The sequence below is a fragment of the Panthera uncia genome, chromosome B4 (genome assembly GCF_023721935.1).
Source record: "Panthera uncia isolate 11264 chromosome B4, Puncia_PCG_1.0, whole genome shotgun sequence".
Lineage (NCBI taxonomy): Eukaryota > Metazoa > Chordata > Mammalia > Carnivora > Felidae > Panthera > Panthera uncia.
The window spans coordinates 52,969,286-52,989,740 of NC_064809.1; the positions used below are offsets into that span (position 1 = coordinate 52,969,286).

At 39.3% G+C, this 20,455-nt stretch overlaps 3 protein-coding genes across 3 annotated transcripts in view; all 3 read right to left on the reverse strand.

Annotated features, from left to right (window-relative positions):
* Positions 1 to 20,455, reverse strand: part of LOC125920134 (cationic amino acid transporter 3-like) — a 243,503-nt gene that overhangs the window by 164,502 nt on the left and 58,546 nt on the right.
* The window catches only part of LOC125920140 (cationic amino acid transporter 3-like), a 313,660-nt gene that overhangs the window by 84,637 nt on the left and 208,568 nt on the right, over positions 1 to 20,455 (reverse strand). The gene's annotated exons all lie outside the window — the stretch shown is intronic.
* On the reverse strand, positions 18,063 to 20,436 carry LOC125920144 (cationic amino acid transporter 3-like). The gene has a single exon (XM_049627148.1). The coding sequence runs from the start codon at positions 20,247 to 20,249 to the stop codon at positions 18,495 to 18,497; it is 1,755 nt and encodes a 584-aa protein (XP_049483105.1). The 5' UTR covers positions 20,250 to 20,436; the 3' UTR covers positions 18,063 to 18,494.

Here is a 20,455-nt window from a genome sequence, read left to right on the forward strand (position 1 = left end):
GGGAAGGGGATGCCAACAGAGGTACCCTTGGCTTCATGTAATCATAGTTTTGTTTCCACCGTGTTCTTTCCGAACTTTCTCCCAGGAATATGAGGACACTTCTCTTCCCAAAGAAAATACATTAGAACATATTTTAAATAAAAGGTGCATAGGCCTGAAAACAATCATGAAAAAAAAAATTCTTGTTTTGCAGGAGGAGGGACAGGAGACCAAAAGAATATAGAAATGTTATACCAATATTTGAATCTACTTCTGGCCTTTCAAGAGGTACCCTTTCACGCTGGCCTCTTCCTCTTCCTCTTCCTCTTCCTTTTCCTCTTCCTCTTCCTGCACCAGCATGGGTGCAGCTTGGATAATGGGCCCCATCCCCAATGCCTGGGGCATGATTGGTGCCTGTTTCTCCTACCCTCACTATCAAGGAGCAAAAACACCTAAACTGTTGGGTCCCTTCCTCATGAGGTTCAAGATAAAGCACCTCCCAAATTAACATGAAGGCATTCATGGGCTGCACAGAACTTGAACTGCCCACTGCAGATTTCCCCAAAGGTGCCCTAGGTAAAAATTGCCAGTTGGGAACAAATTGATTAACTTTTAGTGGAGACAGGTACAACATATTCCATATTAAAGCTAATTGAAGTTTGTTGGTTTAATTGAAATAGATACATATGTAGCATTATCTGCATTAATATAATAATTTTAGGCAGAGGGGCCAAGATGGTGGAACAGCACAGAAGTTTTTTTGCATCTCTTGTCCCTGAAATACAGCCAGATCAACACTAAACCATCCTGCACACCTAGAAAACGGATTGAGGATTAACACAACAATCTTCACAACCTGAACCAGAGAACTCAGCAGTGTGCAGCACAGAGAGGAGAACTGGGGGGAGAGAGAAGCCACGGAGGGTAGGGAACTATTTTGCTTTCAGAGAGAGGATGAAGATGGCAGTAGAGTATGAAAACAGCTGGAGAGAAAAGAAAGAGTACACAAGGACTGAACAAAAAAGGGAAAAAGGAGAAAGGAGAGGGCTTAAATTCCATTAAGACTCTATAAACAGGGAACGCAGAGTCTGCAACTCTGCAGATCAATACCTGGTGGAGCTCTGATGGGAAGGGTGAATCCCCAAGAGTGGAAAATGATGTCTGAGGGGTCCATGGGCCACATGGGGAGAGGCAGTTCCCCTACTGGGAGGACATTTGGTAGAGGCTGTGAGGCCATCCCACAGGCAAAGTTCCCAGCAGACCCCAGAAAACAGCCACATTGGCTGGTGCTAGAATGAGGACGTTAAGGGGGGGGGAAGCCTGGTGCCAGATGTGTGTTGTAATTTTCCATAATCCCTGAAATGCTGTGGCTACACAATCGTGTGAACTTTTTCCAGGGCGGGCTGGCCCTCCTGCCACAGTCTCTGGACACTGGCAGAAGCTCAGTCCTGAGAACGTTCCTGGGTGTGGCTGGCACCTGGCCATTGCTCAGTGAGACTCTCCCCCAGAAGGTCTGAGATGGTCAAAGCTGCAGTCCCTCAGAAGTGAGGGGTTAGGAAACACAGCTGCATCTGAGATAAAGCTCAGGAGGAGGATGCTGCCTGACAACCTGATTGCTTGGTCATAGTGTAAAAGCAGGGAATGGATGGAAGTCAGAGACAAAAGAGGGGTGTGTGATTGCTGGTCAGGGAGAGCACAGAGTTCTGATACTACAGAATGGGTAGCTGGGTGACACTATTTTCACCTTTCTTGCGCATGCGCATACACACCTACATATGCCACTACAATCCACCACAGTAACCTAAGCAGCGCCATCTAGTGGAGAACAGAGTCCTTACACTAAGCCCTGCACAACTGAGCCAACCTCACTCTTCAGGAACACCACAAGTCTCTCTGCCTCCATAGTTTATGGACTATACAATGCTTCGTAGTTTGACTTCTAGGGGAAAGCGATGTAATTTCAATCGTATTTCAGTCTCTTTGCTGGTCCATCTATTCAATTTTCTTTTCTTTTCTTTTCTTTTCTTTTCTTTTCTCTTCTTTTCTTATTCTCAAATATGGAAAGAGAAAAAATTTATTTTTATTTTCCATTTTTATTAGAAGTATTTTCTTTAATTTTTCTACTATACTTTTTTTACTTTTTTTGCAAATTTTTCAAATACTATTTTACTTCCATCATTTCATCGTATTCTATTTCATTGTATTCATTTTTTATAATTTTCATTTTTTTCTTTCTTTTTTTTCCCTTTTCTTTTGTTTGTTTGTTTGTTTTTTATCTTTCCCTTTTTTCTCTAATATATCAAGCTCCTTTCAACAACCAGAGCAAAACACACCTAGGATCTACCATCATTTATTTGATTTTTTTGTGTGTTGTTTTAATTTTTTTAATTTTATTTTTTTACCTTATTTCTTTTCTTCCTTCAAAATGATGAAACAAAGGAATTCACCCCAAAAGAAAGAGCAGGAAGAAATGGCAGCCAGGGAATTAACCAACACAGATACAAGCAATATGTCTGAAACAGAATTTATAATCATGATCATAAGAATACTAGCTGGGGTGAAAACATATTAGAATCCCTTTCTGCAGAGATAAAAGCTAGTTAGGATGAAATAAAAATGCTATAACTGAACTGCAATCTCGAATGGAGGCCACGGTGGCAAGGATGGATAAAGTAAAGCAGCAACTCAGTGATATAGAGGACAAATTTATGGAGAACCATGAAGCAGGAAAAAAAAGAAGGAGACTAAAGCAAAAGAGCATGATTTAAGAATTAGAGAAATCAGCGTATCATTAAAAAGGAACAATATTAGACATAGGGGTCCCAGAAGATGAAGAGAGAGAAAAAGGGGTAGAAGGGTTATGTGAGCAAATTATAGTGGAGAACTTTCCTAACCAGGGAGAAGACACAGATATCAAAATCCAGGAAGCACAGAGGACTCTTATTACATTCAACAAAAACCGACCATCAACAAGGGATATCAAACTTTGTCAAATTCAAATCACAAAATACTCAGGCAAGGAAAGAATCATTAAAGCAGCAAGGGAAAAAAAGTCCTTAACATACAAGGGAAGATAGATCAGGTTTGCAGCAGACCTATCCACAGAAACTTGGCAGGCCAGAAAGGAGTGGCAGGATATATTCAATGTGCTGAATTGGAAAAACATGCAGCCAAGAATTCTTTATCCAGCAAGACTGTCATTCAAAATAGGAGAGATAAAAATTTGCTTTGGGTAGTATAGACATTTTAACAATATTTGTCCTTCCAAATCCATGAGCATGGAATGCTTTTCCATTTCTTTGTTTCCTCTATGGTTTCTTTCATAAGTGTTCTGTAGTTTTCAGAGTACATATATTTTACCACTTTAGTTAGGTTTCTTCCTAGGTATCTTATGGTCAACTAATCTTTGACAAAGCAGGAAAGAATATCCAATGCAAAAAGACAGTACTTTCAACAAATGGTGTTGGGAAAACTAGATGGTTACATGCAGAAGAATGAACCTGGACGACATTCTTACACCATATGCAAAAATAAATTCAAAATGGATGGAAGACCTAAATGTAAGACAGGAACACATCAAAATCCTAGAGTAGAACACAGGTAACAACCTCTTTGACCTCAACTGCAGCAACTTCTTACTAGACACATTGCTGAAGGCAAACATGAATTATTGGGACTTCGTCAAGATAAAAAGCTTCTGCACAGCAAAGAAAACAATCAACAAAACTGAAAAGCAGCCTATGGAATGGGAGAAGATGTTTTCATTTCTGATTAAGCGTTAATATCTAACATCTATAAAGAACTTATCAAACTCAACACTCAAAAAACAAATAATCCAGTGAAGAAATGGACAGAGGACATGAATAGACACTTTTCCAAAGAAAACAACCAGATGGCTAACAGACACATGAAAAGATGCTCAACATAACTCATCATCAGGGAAATACAAGTCAAAACCACAATGAGATACCACTTCACACCTGTCAGAATGGCTAAAATTAACAACACAGAGAAAAACAGATGTTGGCGAGGATGCAGAGAAAGAGGAAACTTCTTGCACTGTTGGTGGGAATGCAAACTGGTGCAGCCATTCTTAACAATATGGAGGTTGCTCAAAAAATGAAAATAGAGGGGCGCCTGGGTGGCGCAGTCGGTTAAGCGTCCGACTTCAGCCAGGTCACGATCTCGCGGTCTGTGAGTTCGAGCCCCGCGTCAGGCTCTGGGCTGATGGCTCGGAGCCTGGAGCCTGTTTCCGATTCTGTGTCTCCCTCTCTCTCTGCCCCTCCCCCGTTCATGCTCTGTCTCTCTCTGTCCCAAAAATAAATAAAAAAAAAACGTTGAAAAAAAAATTAAAAAAAAAAAATGAAAATAGAACTACCCTATGATCCAGCAATTAAACTATTAGGTATTTACCTGAAGGATACAAAAATACATATTTGCAGGGATACATGTACCCCGACATTTATAGCAGCATTATCAACAATAGCCAGACTATGGAGAGATCCCAAATGTACACTGAGTAATGAATGGATAAAGAAGATGTGAGAATACACACACACACACACACACACACACACACACACACACAGTGGAATATTACTGAAACATCAAAAAAAATAAAATCTTGCTTTTTGCAATGACATGGATAGAGCTAGAATGAATTATGCTAAGTGAAATAAGTCAATCAGAGAAACAAAAATATATTATTTTACTCATATGTGGAATTTAAGAGACAAAACAGATGAACATATGGGAAGATGGGGAGAGAAGGTAGGGGAATCAAACCACAGGAGATTCCTGATGATAGAGAACAAACTGAGAGTTCTTGGAGGGAGGTGGGTGGGGGATGGGCTAGATAGATGATGGGTAATAAAGAGGGCAGCTGTGATGAGCACTAGGTGTTGTATGTAAGTGATGAATCACTGAATTCTATCCTAAAACCAATATTGCACAGTATGTTAACTAAAATTTAAATTTAAAAAAAGGCAAAGTTTTCTTGGATTGTTGCTCTGCTCTTAATAAGAAATTCTATAGAAGATTTTTTTTTATTTCCTTTGTCTGCCAGAAAACCAATGTTTCTATGTTTTGCATTTATTTGCTCTTTGATTACTTAAGAGAACTAAAACTTCTCAATAGTAAAGGAGCTAAGTTATGCTAACAACCATAAAACTTTATGGAGAAGCTCTTATTGCCAGCTTCATTAAATAGATAATTAAATATTAAGTTTTATAATGATCTGTAATCCTATTTAGGTGTGTGCTTTAGAACTTTCTGAGGTTGAACAAATTTCCTAAGATTCGAATTCTCAATTAAATCTTTTTGACTAATCAGGCTGGTTCATTTGGTGTGTTAATTACATGGGAAGCATTATCAAACACAATGATAATAAACCTTCTTAGGTTGTGTTGTATGGGTACATACTGTAACTGTTCTAGAAAATATAGGAAATTCCTGAAGTTTTATTTTTTAATGTTTATTTATTTTTGAAAGAGAGAGAGAGAGAGTGCAAACAAGGCAGGGGGTGGGGGAGGGGACAAAAAGAGAGGGAGACACAGAATCTGAAGAAGACTCCAGGCTCTGAGCTGTCAGTACAGAGACCAATGCAGGGCTTGAATCCATGAACTGTGATATCATGACCTGAGCTGAAGACAGACGCTCAACAGACTAAGCCACCCAGGTGCCCAGAAATTACTGAAATTTTAATATGTTCAGGTATAGGGTCATCACTTGATATTCTAATTAGGAAATGCATTCACGGAAATACTAGATTTCCTCATCAACTGCATTATAGTGAACTCTCATCAGATCTTGAACCATATCCATTTTTGAGTGTTTCATCATTTATATTTATTGTTCTGATGCTCTTGCAAAATGTGTTTTGTCTTCAAGGAAATTCATGTAAAGGATTTTTGACAGATATAGGGTTTTGATATCTTTAAAATCACAAAACTAAACTGGGTAAGACTTTCTGGAACTAATGGAAAATCTAATTCAAACAGAACAATACTTAGTAACATGAGACTGTATGAATTGAGGAAGATGATTAGTTTTTGTGATTCTTGTTGGAAACTGCTGGTTCTGTACATCGGGTCTATCAGATCTAAAGAGACTTTCTTTTAAGATATCTAAGACATGATAAAATACTGTTTTGTGAGAAAATTGAACAATTTTAGCTTTTCTCTCTACCTGAAACACTCTAGAGCTCAGGAACTCCTGGTATTTTTTTCTTTCATGGCAATTGCAGTTGTCTGCATAAGTTCAACAAGAATCTGTTCTCCTTGTAACAGGACACCACTGGAAACATTAGTTACTTCACAAGGGCTTTGACATAATGTCATGTTTGAGAGAGACATGCATAGACTCAGATATGACCAGACAGGTTTAATGAACTAAGGTTGACTTTATGAATCCAATAAAGACCCTTGGAAGTGTTGGCCTGATGGCTTCCTTACAGAGCTCCCAGCAGCCTTACCAGGTGAGTACAGAAAGTAAAGAACATCGTTTCCTGGCAGGTTCATGATACCTCAAGATATTTGGGGGATCTCTAGAAGAATTCACCCAAATCTACAGGTATTAGAGGCAGGTATTATGTCAAGTATTGGGCTTGTCTTCAAGCCTGGAGAGGCTTTTAAAAGTTCAATCTACAGATTCCTTATGAAAAGTTCCAGTGAATCATGTTTGAAAGAATCTATAAGGTCAATAACTATTCTTGCTGAGTTTATGTAAATAATTAGGTAAACTGTTAAAATGGGACTTGTTTTTCAAATAAAGTAGTCTTAAATTGGCTCTCTTTGGAAATGAGGGTGATTTTAGAGAGAAAAATTATGTTTCAACAATACACTTTTGTGAATGTTAAATTCTAGTTCTGATTAATTTGATTAACATTCTTTGAATGTTTGTTGTCTGCCTAAGCTAGACAACTTGAGGGAAACTTCAAATACTTGCCACAATAGTTCACGTGTAGACAATCTTCATGCTTGTCACTCTATGGGGACAATAACACCCCATGGGCATTTGATTACTTGAAGAACTGAACAATAGGATAGACTCCCAAAAAATTGGGTAATTCGGCTATCACCTTGACCAGATATATGTGACTGGGATAACCAAATTGCTCCTTAAAATCTGAAGTGTACCTCACTCCTTGGGGTAACTGTGAACTTGCAGAAGTAGTGGATGGCCCCACTTTCCTTATGACTGGATAGAGGATGCACTTGGAGACACTCATATTCCCAGACAAAACTTCTCCCACTTCCAATGAGTCCTCATAATTATTATATTGTTAAGGCTAGACATAAGGCAAAGAGGGCTGCGTGATCCTTTAATCTAACCAAATTTTTTGTAAGTCTCTGTCATGTGCACCTCAGCCCCATCTACTAGGGAAGATTGATCAGCAAGAATTTCAGCTACTTTTTCAGTGTCTATCAGGATCTTCCTGATGCCTGGCCAAACATGCCTCTTGCCGTGTCCAAAGCCCACTTTCTCACAGATGCTTCCCTTAAATATCATCTTCCTGTCTCTTCAAAGTTGGAGTAATAGATAAAGAAGGCTGAGAGGAATAAGAGAAATGAAATGCCCCAGAAAGAAAGCAAGAAGAACTGACCATACAGGGAATGAAGAGGAGTTACAAGGATGGGAGGAAGTGGGGGAGAAGTTGCAAGGGGAGAATCAAAAGACTGAAGAAGCAAGAGTAGAGGGAGTGAAATATATAGGACCTTGTCCCCAACTCTACCAAGGAGGCCAGGGCCTTTGTGAGGAGGGAAACATTTGCTCTTGAGCTACCAACCAAACTATTTTTTAACAACAGGAATCAAGGCTCAGTAAAGGTGTGAAAGTTCCAGGTGCCAGTCTCACATTCCTGTTACCCACTCCCAAGCCTTTCCTAATATGACCACTGCTCTGCAGGGCACAGAAACTAAAACTACCAATTGTGCCAGGAGGAGGGGGCCAGGAAAGTAGTCAAAGGAAGACCCTGAAATGAAAGAACTAGGTGAAGACTGCCAGGAGGTTAGCAGACTGCATGCTCTTCACAGCCTTCGTTGTCTTCAACCTTGGAGTAGGGATCCAGGTATGGCTTGGGATGGTGTCTCCAAAGTAACTCAGGAGATATCTTTCCCCTCACTCAAAGCCTGAAAATCTTGACTAGGTCCACTATGGAGTACAGAGCTTAGAACCCACTGAGACAGAGGTGGGAGATGAAAGGGAGTCTCTATGACAGTAATTTGCCTCTCTCTATGTGTACTTCTGTCTCCATCTCTCCCAGCTTCTCACATACTGGTGCATCATTTCAGAAGCTTCCACTTTGATTTGTCGCCATGTGTCTAGCAAGATAAAATCTCTTAACGCCTGTTGTGCTTGCCAACTCCTAGGCGGAGAAAAGAGGGCAGGATCCATCCTGAGGCAAGGGGAGGGCCCTGACTTCTTCTCTGCCTAAGGCAGGGGGAAGGTTGGGAGGTTGGACTAAAGAAGAAACCAGTCTTAAGGCTGGGTTGACAAAAATGCTTCCTGGTAGGAAGGCTGTTCTTCTCATTCTGTTATTAATTTTATTATATTTTTCTTCAGGTTAGAAATTGAATTAACTTATAATCATAGAAGGGTAAATATATGACAGTGACTATAAAGGCCTTTCCAGACCTCCCTATTTAAGGAATATTTCCTATTATTCTTTATCACAATACCAAGATTATTTCCTCTGGATGTTTATTATACTCTGTAATTACTTGAACTATGTTTTTTTTTTTTTTTGCTTATTGTCTGTTTCCCAAGAGAAAAAAAAACTATATTTGAATGACAAAAAGAATGAATTATGAATAAATATGGTATATGTGAACAAATCTACTGGTTGGATAAAAATTTCCTTATAATATGATCAATACCTGAAAGTATCATGTCCAGACCTATATTAATAGTACCTTTAATCAATATTCATAATGACCCTATTCTACATCTCTATCCATGGCTTCTTTCTCTACAGCTGTACACCATGCATGAAAGTTATTTAACAATTCTTTAGCTCTGTGTTAAGCCCTATGGAGGAATATAAAAATATACAGGATGCAGTTTACCCACTCCAGAAGCTTACAGTTGAATGAGGGAGAAAGTGAAGATACAGTAACACAAATGAGGACAATGAGCTATGGTAAGACTGACATAAAGGAGTAGAGGAAGTCAAAGGAAATAAATTTCTTCTTATGTGGATTATCCAGGAAGGCATGGGTAGGAGGTAATATTTAAAGTGGACTGTGATCATTGTGCAGAATTTTAGTAGTCAGAGGTTAAGAGGAAGGAATACCAAGGAAAAGACATAGCTACTGAGAAGGATTTCTTGACTTTTGGTATCATTTGATATTGAACTTCTCGTGATCAATAGAGAGTGAAGTACAGAGACCAGTAAAATTCAAGAAAAAGCCGCAAAAGCTGGAGACTTTGAATACAGAAAACAGAACCCAGGACCTGATTCCCAGCTTCTTTTGCACCTGGTCACACTGAAGGGATGTAGGTTTCAAATGAGACAAGATATCCATTATGCCTCCATCTATATGTCTCCCATCTCTTTTCTCCCCCCACTGTGTTACACTGTGTTCTTTATTAACAATGAAATTATTTCTTAATATAATCACTGAAAGATCACAAAGCACAGAAAAGCATATTCTACACAAATTAAGTCAGGTGATTTGCATACCTTGGGAAAGGAAGAAATCTCTCCTCCTTTCATCTCCATAGTCAATTTTCCTCCACCTTCTGACATTATATGTCAATAAATATTTGTATTTTCTCCTTCTCTGGACAAGAGATGCTGTGAAATGTCTGATGTAAAGTAAAGATTGTCATAAAATCCCTCATAAAAAAGTCCAGCAATGGCATTAGAAGGTGGGGGAGGGGGTTCCTGTTCTGTGTCTGCCTTCAAACCACGTGCGGGTCATACCACCTCCTGCTTCCAGGAGTTTTGCTGCAGGTTTTCTAAAGATGTAAACAGAGACATTCAACTCCTCTTACCTTGCATCTGTCAAATTCATTGCTTTCTATGAAATTAGTTTAACAAAGTACCAGTTTCTCATAATGTCAACTCTAGTATCCTTAGTTAGTATATTTTTAATTCTCCTCTTTCTGGGATGACTCAAAAAGAGAGTCTCACGTGGAAGTAAAGAAGTAAATAAAGTGGCTTCTTTTATTATCTTCTGTCAGGGGGTTGGAGGAGAGGAGATGGTTACCTGGGTGGTGTACATACAAGAGTGGCTGTGTATTAGGCTAGAAAGTAAAAGACAGGAAGGGATTGCCTTGTGGCTGCTATTTCTCTTTCTCTACAAACCTCTTCTGATTGTAGGAGATTTATAGGAGCTCCAAAGAAGCCCAGCATCTTCACCATAAACTTCACAGAAGAAAACTCATTGAGTTCCCGTTGAAAGGAGATGAAAAGTGAAAATCAGGATTTGGTACAAACTCACAGACCAGGGCCAGGAAAGGAAGGCCAGTTCTTTACAGCTAGTTGAAGTCCTTCAGGATTTGTGTACACGCACATAAACACACACACACACACACACACACACACACACACACACACACACATGCATACACATAGGTATGCACACACCATACCCAAATACTCTAACAAATATGGTCATGTTTATAGTCCTACCAAGAAAAATGTACCCCTCCTCCTTGTGTACCCCACTCTCTGGTGCTTATTTCCACACAAATTCAATAATATATGTCCACATATCTGGCACATACACATGACTGTCAATGAGGTACTTTATGAATATAATATATTGAGCCTCTCCCCCTTTCCAGACTACAGGGTGGGGCACAGCGAAGGTTAATGAGAGAATGTATGAGTATAAGCTTACATTTGTCACTGAATGTGTCTCTGACTACATGCCACAAAACAAATATAAATTGTTTTTTCATTATTCACTATTTTGCATTATCCACTGTCTTTCAATTATCTCTATACCACCAAGTTTCAGTGATCATCTATCCCTAACTGAGCTGCTACTTCACGAAGAGTATAGCTCAGGGGTTAGTGGCATGAGCTTTGCTCAACCTTGGTACAAATGTTAGCTTCACTACTCACTTTGTACAAATTACTTCACTGCATTTTGTACCTTTCTGAGGCTTAGTTTCAAATTTTGTAAGGTAAGCATAACAATACTCAAATCATACACCTTTTGTATTAAATAGGTGATCATGTGAAGTGTTTGGAAAAAAAAGTATAGGCTATAGTACTCAGCAAATGATAGCTATGTTTTCATCATCACTTTGTTGGCTTTGGAGATACAAAGAAGTAATACATAAAAGAGGTGTTTTCTCTTCAGAGGTTTTTAAATCTCATCAATGACACAAGATAAATACATGGAGAGAGGAAGAACATGGAAACCCATAGCTGTTTATTTGAGTCCAAACATGCAACTTATTCTCCTAAATCCAAGCCCTGTTTACACTTTGTAGGAGATTTGGATGCTCTAATAAGATTTTTATTCTGTCATTCATCACTCCCATGCCTCACAGCCTAACATACACCACGTGTCTATCCCAGCTTTTCACTTAACAAATTGAGTGGAGAACTCTTGGGATAAAAAGTATTTTGAGAGTGTATTTTCTATATTTCCCTGTTTCTGGGCAGGAGACCACCTGAGGCATTCCAAACCCTAGTGAAACAGCCATGCACACAGCAAGAGTGCCTGCATCTTCCCATCCCTCCTTCCTATGGAAGACCCCATACGTAAATATAATAGAAAACACTGGCCTTTCTATGCCAACCATAAAACCCTGAGTGATTCAAGAAAGATGCATACTTTCCCAGGCTGGACCCAGTCTCATCTTCAAAGATCCCCTGCAATCAGGTAGAGCAGGTTGGGCCTTCTATCAGTTTCACTACTTCTGGCCCCTCTCCACATCCCATGGGAATAGATGGAACAGGACCATGGGAGGACATGTCAGGCATTCTCCTGCCCTGGGACATATTTTCCCTGTTGCTCTTTGAATGAACAACTGTTATTACTGTTGGGTCTACAGGAAGGGGAGAAGCTACTCCTTGCCCTGAACATGACTCCATTCTGATAGAACAGACAGGACAGTCACCAGGACTCAGGCATAGCTACACAAAGGCAAAACTAGAAGTGCCTGAGTACAGTTCTAGATGGGGTATGGATCTAGATAAACTTTTAGATATAGTTCTGGATGGAGAGAAATGTTTTTTGTCAAGAAAGTTTCCCAGAAAATAGTTTTCAAGGACTAGCACAGTGCTAGCCTGAAAGGAAGAAAAATTTTCTGTACCAGAGAAATGTGTAAGGCCCAATTCAATTTAACATGAATTTATTATATACTCATTATGTTCCTGAAGCCCACCTGGATGCTCTGGGGGAGTAAATAAGATACACTCCTTGGGCCTCATGGATGGCTCAGTCAGCTAAGCCTCTGACTCTTACTTTTGGCTCAGGTCTTGATCTCAGAGTTCATGGGATCAAGCCTCTCTTTGGCTCTGCAATGACAGGTCTGAGACTGCTTGGGATTCTCTCTCTCTCTCTCTCTCTCTCTCTCTCTCTCTTTCTCTCTCTCTGCCCCTTCCCCGCTCACTCTCACTCTCTCAAAATAAATAAAATTAATAGAAAAAAAAAAAGATACACTCCTTACCTGTGATCTACAATCAGGAACAAAATAAAGAAAATAAAGACACTCAGATAACTGTGGTATTTTATTTTTTCATTCCAGCTTTACTAAGGTATAATTGACATAAAATTATAAGATATTTAACATGTACATTATGGTAATTTGATAGACATATGCATTGTGAAATGATTCACTATGATTTCCTCACTGTGAAAGGATTAAAGATGGTATCTTAATCTAAATGTTAGATTAAGTGAAGATAAGTGTTCAAAGGTACCTTTGCTTTCCTCACTTCATCTTTACATGTGGAGGAGCTTCAGCTGGAGCTTTGGTTTTCAAAGAGTGATCCCTAGAACCTCAGCATCTCCTGGGAATTTGTTAGAAGTACAAGTTTTGAGATCCATCCAGACCTACTGAATTCCAAATGCTAGGGGTGAGGTCCAGCAATCTTTGTTTTCACAAGCCCTCCAGGTATGGGACACCTGCTGAAGGTTGAGCACCACTGAGCAGAGAACTATTCCTGGACTCACTCCACCTCTGCCTCCCTCACCATGACTTTCATTAGTGAGTTGAAGAGACAGACAGCACTGGGCATACCCAGCTCAGCCTCTTCCAGTTTTTTGTTGATTTTCTTTTTTTATTTAGTGCTAAGTTGCCCAAAGGACAACTCCCTTGTTCAAACAAGAGAAAATCTAATAAAAGCAGACTCTCTCATGTGGTAGGAAGCAGGTGGTGCTCAGCACTACTAGGGATGAGGTTCTTTGAGAGAATTAACAAAATTGACAAACCACTAGCCACTTTGATCAAAAAGAGAAAGGAAAGGACCCAAACAAATAAAATCAAAAATGAAAGAGGAGAGATCACAACCAACACAGTAGATATAACAACAATAATAAGAGACTATTGAGCAATTATACTCCAATAAAATGGGCAATCTGGAAGAAATGGACAAATTACTAGAAACATATACACTACCAAAACCGAAACAGGAAGAGAAACCGAAACAGAAATAGAAAATCTGAACAGACCCATACCCAGTAAGGAAATAGAATTAGTAATAAAAAATCTCCCCCCAAAAAAGCATCCAGGGCCAGATGGCTTTCCAGGGGAATTCTACTAAACATTTAAGGAAGAGTTAACACCTATTCTCCTGAAAGTGTTCCAAAAAATAGAAATAGAAGGAAAACTTCCAAACTCATTCTATGAAGCCAGCATGACCTTAATTCCAAAACCAGACAGAGACCCCACTAAAGAGGAGAACTATAGACCAATTTCCCTAATGAACAGGGATGCAAAAATCCTCAACAATATATTAGCCAACTGGATCCATCAATACATTATATATATATATATATATATATATATATATATATGTGTGTGTGTGTGTGTGTGTGTGTGTGTGTGTGTGTGTGTGTATGTGTATATATATGTATATATTCACCACGACCAAGTGGGATTTATACGTGGGATGCAGGGCTGGTTCAATATCTGCAAAACAATCAATGAGATTCATCACATCAAAAAAAGAAAGGAAAAAAAAACATATGATCCTCTCAATAGATGCAGAGAAAGCAGTTGACAAAATACAGCATTTTTCTTGATAAAAACCTTCAAGAAAGTAGGAATAGAAGGATCATACCTCGAGATCATAAAAGCCATATATGAACGACCCAATGCTAATATCATACTCAATGGGGAAAAACTGAGAGGTTTCCTCCTAAAGTCAGGAACAAGACAGGGACCTGTCACAACTCTCACCACTGTCATTCAACATAGTATTGTAAGTCTTAGCCTCTCCAATCAGACAACACAAAAAAATAAAAGACATCCAAATTGGTCAGGAGTTCAAACTTTCACTCTTCACAGATAACATGATACTCTATATGGAAAACCCAAAATATTCCACCAAAAAAGTGTTAAAACTGATTCATGAATTCAGCAAAGTTGCAGGATATAAAATCAATGCACAGAAATCGGTTGCATTCCTATACACCAACAATGAAGCAACAGAAAAAGAAATCAAGGAATTGATCCCATTTAAAATTGCACCAAAACCCATAAAATAGTTAGGAATATATCTAACCAAAGAGGTGAAAAATCTATATGCTGAAAACTATAGAAAGCTTATGAAAGAAATGGAAGAAGGCACAAAAAAATAGAAAAAGACTCCAAGCTCCTGAATAGGAAGAACAAATATTGTTAAAATGTCAATACTACCCAAAGCAATCTACATATTCAATTCAATCCCTATCAAAATAACACCAGAATTCTTCACAGAGCTAGAAAAAATAATCCTAAAATTTGTATGGAACAAGGAAAGACCCTGAATAGCCAAAGCAATCTTGAAAAAGAAAACCAAAGCAGGAGGCATCACAATCCCAGACTTCAAACTATACTACAAAGCTGTAATCATGAAGACAGTATGGTACTGGCACAAGAACACACTCAGATCAATGGAACAGAATAGAGAACCCAGAAATGGACCCACAAATGTATGGCCAACTAATCCTTGCAAAGCAGGAAAGAATATCCTATGGAATAAAAATAGTCTCCTTAGCAAGTGGTGCTGGGAAAACTGGACAAAGACATGAAGAAGAATGAACCTGGACCACTTTCTTACACCATACACAATGAACTCAAAATGGATGAAATAAACTCTTACACCATACACAATAAACTCAAAATGGATGAAAGACCTCAATGTAAGACAGGAAGCCATCAAAATCCTCGAGCAGAAAGCAGGCAAAAACCTCTTTAATCTTGGCCGAAGCAACTTCTTACTCAACACACCTCCAAAGGCAAGGGAAACAAAAGCAAAAATGAACAACTAGGACCTCATCAAAATAAAAAGCTTCTGCACAGTGAAAGAAACAGTCAGCAAAACTAAAAGGCAACCAACGGAATGGGAGAAGATTTGCAAATGACATATGAGATAAAAGGTTAGTATCCAAAATCTATAAAGAATTTATCCAACTCAACACCCAAAAAACAAATAATCCAGTGAAGAAATGGGCAAAAGACATGAATAGACACTTCTCCAAAGAAGACATTCAGATGGCCAACCGACATGAAAAAATGCTCAACTTCACTCATCATCAGGAAATTCAAATCAAAACCACAATGAGATACCACCTGACACCTGTCAGAATGTCTAACATTAACAACTCAGGCGATGACGGATGTTGGTGAGGATGCGGAGAAAGAGGATCTCTTTTGCATTGTTGGTGGCAATGCAAGCTGATGAAGCCACTCAGGAAAACAGTATGGAGGTTCTTCAAAAAAACTAAAAATAGAACTACCCTAGGACCCAACAATTGAACTACTAGCTATTTATCCACGGGATCCAGGTGTGCTGTTTCAAAGGAACACATGCACCCCAATGTTTATAGCAGCACTATCAACAATAGCCAAAGTATGGAAGGAGCCCAAATGTCCATCGATGGATGAAGGGATAAAGAAGATGTGGTGTATATATACAATGGATTATTACTCAGCAATCAAAAAGAATGAAATCTTGCCATTTGCAGCTACGTGGATGGAACTGGAGGGTATTATGCTAAGTTAAATTAGTCAGAGAAAGACAAATATTATATGGCTTCTCATATGATGACTTTAAGAGACAAAACAGATGAATATAAGGGAAGGGAAACAAAAATAATATAAAAACACGGAGGGGGACAAAACATGAGACTCATAAAAATGGAGAACAATCAGAGGGTTACTGGAGGGTTTGTGGGAGGTGGGATGGGCTAAATGGGTAAGGGGCACTATGGAATCTACTCCTGAAATTATTGTTGCAGCATATGCTAACTAACTGGGATGTAAATTTAAAAAATAATAATAATTAAAATAAATAAAATAAAATATAGCCTCATTAATGTCAGAGGCCATTTTCATCTTTTTTTATTTCAGTTTTTTTTCTAGGTATTTTATTTCTAATATACAGGGTTATTATATGCTCCATGTCTACTATATAATGATTCAACAATTCCACACATTTCTCAGTGTAATCAAGACAAGCATGCTCTTGGGGCGCCTGGGTGACTCAGTCAGTTAAGCATCCGACTTCGGCTCAGGTCATGATCTCACAGTCTGTGGGTTAGAGCCCCGCATCGGGCTCTGTGCTGACAGCTCAGAGCCTGAAGCCTGCTTCCAATTCTGTGTCTCCCTCTCTCTCTGCCCCTCCCCTGCTCATGCTCTGTCTCTCTCTGTCGCAAAAATAAATAAAAACATTAAAAAAATTTTAAAAAAAGACAAGTGTGCTCTTAATTCCTTTTAGCTATTTCACCTATTCCTCTGCTTACCTCCCCTTTGGCAACCACCAGTATTTTTTTTTTCCTGTATTTAGGAGTCTGGAGTGGATTTTTTTTATTTTTTTATGTGTTGTTTTCCTTAAAGTTTGTTTTATTTCTTAAATTCCACATAGAGTGAAAACATATGGTATTTGTTTCTCTGACTGACATTTTATTTAGCATTATACTTTGTAGGTTCATCCATGTTATTAAAAATGGCAAGATTCCATTCCTTTTTGTGGCCAAGTAATATTCCACTGTGTGTATTGGGTGAGTAATATTCCATTGTGTGTGTGTGTGTGTGTGTGTGTGTGTGTGTGTGTGTATCTCACATCTTCTTGATCCATTCATATATCAATAGATACTTGGATACTTTGGTTGCATTTATTTCCTGGTTTTGGTATATAATGCTGCAATAAATGTAGGGTTGCATATATCTTTTCAAATTAATGAAACTAAAAAGCTTTTGCAACAGAAATGGAAACCATAAACAAACCAAAAAGGCAACCTACTGAATGGGAGAAGATATTTCCAAATGATAGATCCAAAAAAAAGTTTAATATAAAATACATAAATATCTTATATAACTCAACACCAAAAAAAACAAATAATCCAAGTAAGAAATCCAAATTAAAAAAATAGTTCAGCATAGGACATGAATTGAATTTTTCCAAAGAAGGAATAGATGGCCAAAGACATAAGAAAAGGTACTAGCATCACTAATCATCAGGAAAATGTAAATTAAAAGCACTGTGAGATATATCTTTACACCTGTAAGAATGGATAAAATAAAAAATACAAAATAACTAGTGTTGTTGAGGAAATTGAGAAAAAGGAACCCTCACGCATTGTTGGTGGGAATGTAAATTGGTACAGCTACTATGGAAAGCAGTATGGAGCTTCCTCAAAAAATTAAAATACATACCATACAATCCAGTAATTATACTACTGGATGTGTTTTAAAGTAATCCTTATACTCAATGAAGAGCTCAATCTCACCACTGCAAGATCAAAAGTTGCATGCTCTACTGACTGAGCCAACCAGGTCCCCTCCCCCAGCTACTGAATATTTAACCAAATAAAATGAAAATAATTTAAGAATTTTTTAATATTTATTTATTTTTGAGAGAGAGAGACAGCATGCACAAGTAAGGTATGTTCAGAGAGAGAGGGAGACACAGAATCTGAAGCAGGCTCCAGGCTCTGAGCTGTCAGCACAGACCTGACATGGGGCTCAAACTCACGGACTGTGAGATTATGACCTGAATCAAAGTTGGATGCTTAACTGACTGAGAGACCCAGGCACCCCTAGTTTTTTAAATATTTTTTTAAAAGCCACTAAACAACTATAGACATAATTAACAAATATACAAGTAAGAAATAATAAAGAAGAAAGAGCAAAGACACATCCTTCATTCCACAATAAATACAGAGCTCTATTAGTGTTCCCCCACATCAGCACCCATGGGAGACCTAACTTTCTATGTGCTCAAAAATACTCTCTACTATTATGCAAAGGGACCAGACTGCATTCAGGTGTTATTTTATCAAACAGAATATGTACTGGCACTGCTGAGTTCAAGGTCTACGATTTTGGCCTTAACTTAGGTGGGGTTAATAGACCAGGCTGTGCTGGATCCCATAGCTGAAATAGATAGCAAACCCAATCAGCATCCAGACACCAAATCGGGCCCAGGTGGCAGCTGTCATCTGCATCATAAGGTAAACATTCATGAAGATGCTCAGTAGTGGGACAAGAGGCAGAGCAGGGACCTTAAAGTGAAGGGAACTGGAGCTCTGAGGCTGTCTCCAGATGACCCCAGTAAGCCCAGTGATGAGAACCAGGAGCAGCACAACCACTGAAATCCACACTGGGTCTCCAGAAAGCAGAATTGGCCACTGGGCCAGCACCAAGCAAAGAAGAATTAGCAGCAGAGCAAGCAGTGAGGAGCAAACACGGACAACCCGGCCAGAGAGTGGAGTTGGGGAGGAGCTGCCCGGAAAAAGTAGTCCTTGTAGAGTTAGCCTTTCTGCTGCCAGTCCACTCTCCTCCTGAACCATTGGTTCATTTCCTCCACTCTGCTGATATCGAAGGATGAGAACACAAAGAGCAACCAGGGAGTAAGCTAGCAGAGACTCAAGTGACCTGAGGTCCACAAGATCAGTGAGTTCCAAGAAGAATGCCATGTTTGCTGCAATAATACTAAATATCACAGAAGCCATGATGCGGGAGTATGAGCCAGTACGCACTCTAGCAAGGACAGGGAACAGGAGGCCATCTTTTGCCATCATGTGTATCAACCGACGAATGGGGAACATAAAGCTCAAAAGGCTGGCAGAAAGACTACAGAAAAATCCAAAAGCTACAACATAGTACGCAGGTGCCCAGCCAATAAGGAAAAATGCCTCAGGCAAGGTGCTCCCACGTTGAAACTGATAGTAAGGCACCATAAGCGTAAGTGCTGAGGAGACACCACAATACAGCACAAAGCAGATGAACAGTGAAATCATAATGCCCATGGGGATGGAACACTGAGAATTCTGCTCTTTCTTGACTGTTGTAAGAACGATGCTGAAACCTATAAATGCATAGAAACAGGTAGCTGTTCCATGGAGAATCCCCTCAAAGCCAAATGGCACAAATCCTCCAGAGCCCAGAGGGCCCAAGCTTGAGGTGTCATTGAGTCCAGCTTTTACATAGTCGTCTTCTGTGAGCTTCCAGTTTTGCAGGTCTCCCTTAATGAAGCCAGAGATTATGAAAAAAACAAGAACCAAAAGTTTCACCAATGTAATCACTTTGGCAACCAGGAAAAATGTATGAAATGGCAGAGTCTGCAATTCGATGAGCAACAACATTAGGCCCACAACAATGAAGCCTAGATATTCTGCAAGTACTTGGGGAACATGAGGTGAGATGTTCTCATTAAGGGTCTGAGCGATCTGGTTCCCAAACAGGTTGGCAAAAACTAAGGTCCAGGCACAGGCCACAATGGCTGTATCAGCAACAAAGGAGAGGATGAGGTTCCAGCCACTGAGGAAAGCCCAGAGTTCACCTATAGTGACAAAGCTGTAGAGATATGCAGAGCCAGAATGCGGAACCTGGGTACGGGCACTAATCTCTGCATAGCACAGCCCAGCCAACACAGAAGTTAGGCCAGCCACCAAAAAGCAGATCACAATGGATGGCCCTGCTTGACTGCTAGCCACCTCACCAGCCAGGACATACACACCTATACCCACTGTGCGGCCCACACCGAGGGCAACTAAATCCAGAGTGCTCAGGTGGATGTTAACTTGAATCCCATGCTCTGTTGGCATATTTTTGCGTACCAGCTTTTGAAAAAATCTGCGAAGTATCTGATACAGCATTCTAGCTGGAATTGAAGAAGATTCTAGGATCAGACAGCTGTATCAAGCCCATGTAGTCTGGGATCAGTCTGGGATCATGTTTGGTGAGGCTGAATTAAGCTAAGTTGACTTGGGGCTGCCACAGTCCATTGGTCAGGCTTCAAAGATGCTGTTTTGTATTTCTTCTGGTGTCTGTCATCCCTCCATAATGCCTAAATAAACAATAA

Bases quoted from the DNA above. Each gene is read 5' to 3' on its own strand.
- LOC125920144 (XM_049627148.1), bottom strand. From the start codon at position 20,249: ATGCTGTATCAGATACTTCGCAGATTTTTTCAAAAGCTGGTACGCAAA.